Here is a 2,228-nt window from a genome sequence, read left to right as displayed (position 1 = left end):
CTGCGGTGGCGGCGGCGGCGGCCGCCGAGAAGCGGGAGCCGGGAGGCGCCCCGGACCGCCCGTCGTACCCCAAGTGATCTCGGCACCCGCCAAGACCCACGTCGACAGAAGTAGGAGCCCGGTCCGGGCGAGGGGCGCCCGCGGCCAGCCTGGGTGGCGCTCGCTGCGCGCCGCCTCCATCCCGCTGCGGCTACCGCGGCTCGGGACTGCCGTGTGTGTGCGTGTGTGTGTGCGTGTGTGTGTGCGTGTGTGTGTGTGTGCGTGTGTGTGGCGCCCGCCGAGGTGCCGGTCCTGCGGGGGGGTGCGCGGGAGGGGGTGTGTGCGCGCGCCGGAGAGCGAGCGAGCGAGCGAGGGAGAGCGCGAGTGTGTGGCGGGAGTGGGGGGGGGGGCGGCCGGGAAGGAGGCGGCTGGGGCTGGCGCGCCTCGCCGGTCCTGGCGCACGGCTCCCCTCTCGTTCCCTCTTCTTCTCGTCCACCGCGGGGTGAGCGGGAGGGTGGTGATTTCCAAAACCCCAGAAAGATGAAGAAATGCTCCTTCGGTGTTTGGTAGTGGTGGTGGTGGTTGTTAAAAAATAATAATAATAATATTTTCCCAAGATCTTTCCCCCACTCACTGACGTCCTCCAGAAAATTTGGAAATGATGATGATGATGATGATGATGATGAAAGGTAATAAGAAAATCCTCTTTTTCAAAGACCGGGGGGGGGGCGAATAATCAAGCCAGATCCAGGAAGAGAGAACTGGCCACAGATCCCCTCCCCTCCCCAATCCGGGATCGCTCCAAAATCCAGCCGCCAATCCTGCTCCCTGGTGAGGAGTTGGGAGCCGCTCCTGGCAGTGTCGGTGGGTTTACTCTTCCAGGCTGTTCTGGGGAGCGGGAGATGGCGCGCGGGGAGGTAGAGGGGTCTCGGGAGAGGAGGAGGCGGAGGCGGAGGCGGCGGCGGCGGCGTGAAGTGTTTTCATATCCAACTGTTCGCGTTCCGGAGCCGGGGGTGAGCCCGGGAGCCTCCACCGGGAGCCTACGCGCAGGGAGGCGGCGCGCAGCAGCCAAACCAGGGGTGGTCCCAAGACTCTGCTCGGGGCTCCCCGCTCCCGTCCCCCTCCCCACCAATTCCCCAAGCCGGAGCCCCCCGCCCCGCTCGATGCGGGAGCGCGGGGAGGGTGCGCGCGTGCGTGCGCGCAGGCGAGAAAGGGGACAGCGAAAGGAGCCCCCCCCCGCAGGATGGGGTACCTGGCTGATCTGGTAATCGGAGTGGGGGTGGCTGGGTGCACAGGCGGGACCGCGCGGCTCCGTGCGTGCGCGCTTAAATCGAGCAAGCGTGCGTGGCGGGGAGAGCTGTGGAGCCGGGCGGGGGAAGCGCTCGCGGGCCGTGGGCGCTCCAGGATCACGCACGGGCTGGGTTTAACATTTCCTGGAGCCTGTGAGTCGTCTGGCAGTGTAAGGGAACAAGGCAGGGCCCCTCAGCCCGCGGATGTCACCCGACTGAGCCTCCTAGGAGCATGGAAACAGTCAGAAGGCTGCCGGGGCGCCGGCCAGCTGTCCTCCGGTTCCCTGGTCTCTGGGCCACAAGTGGAGCAGCGAGAGTAACAAAGACCACTGGAAACACCCAGATCCTATCTGTCTGCCTCGGACTACAAGTCCCTTACTGTCCCCAGCCCCTCACCAGATGGGTTTGTCAGACCCGGGGTCTCCCGTCCCCTTTTACAGCAGAGAAGTCTGGGTGTACGGTTCGGCTGGGACCTTTCATAGGCACAGGAAGATGGAGACTTTGAGTAAACTGGATGGAGAGGCGATGTACACCCGAGGAGACCCTGAGCCGCAGCTCGGGGATACAGGATAGGCGCGGCCCGCCGCCTCTGAGAGCTCCCGGGATTTCTTGGGGTGGAAGAGTCCGAGCTGTTGGGAAAATGGGAGGGGAGGGGAGGAAGATTGGCAGAGGAGTCGGATGGAGGACAGGGCTTGAGGAGGGAACCCTCCTCCAGGAGCTTTCCTTCCTCCTCGGATTAAGAGACGGGGGATGGAAAGGGAGAGAAGAAACAGGACCCGAGGAGTGAGGGAAGGTAGGGAGCAGAGAACATTAAAGAAGGGAAGGTAGAGAAAGGGTGGGGAGGAGAGATAGCAAGGAGATGGTGGAGAGATGGAAAAGGAAACGAAACCGGCGAAAGGATAGAAAAGAAGCAGGGAAAGAGTACCAGGGGAGGGCTAAGAGGGGGCGTCTGGGAAAGCC

At 63.8% G+C, this 2,228-nt stretch overlaps 1 protein-coding gene across 1 annotated transcript in view; it reads right to left on the bottom strand.

The window, feature by feature from the left end:
- Positions 1 to 180, bottom strand: part of Sorcs3 (sortilin-related VPS10 domain containing receptor 3) — a 576,321-nt gene extending 576,141 nt beyond the window's left edge. The window contains exon 1 of the mRNA XM_013017600.1: positions 1 to 180. Within this exon, the coding sequence (XP_012873054.1) occupies positions 1 to 180 (180 nt within the window).
- Positions 181 to 2,228: the final 2,048 nt, after the last annotated feature.

This window comes from Dipodomys ordii, unplaced genomic scaffold, assembly GCF_000151885.1.
Source record: "Dipodomys ordii isolate 6190 unplaced genomic scaffold, Dord_2.0 Scaffold36, whole genome shotgun sequence".
In the NCBI taxonomy this organism is placed as follows: Eukaryota; Metazoa; Chordata; class Mammalia; order Rodentia; family Heteromyidae; genus Dipodomys; species Dipodomys ordii.
The sequence above is the reverse complement of the archived record's forward strand: the minus strand, read 5'-3'. Positions and strand labels throughout refer to the sequence as shown.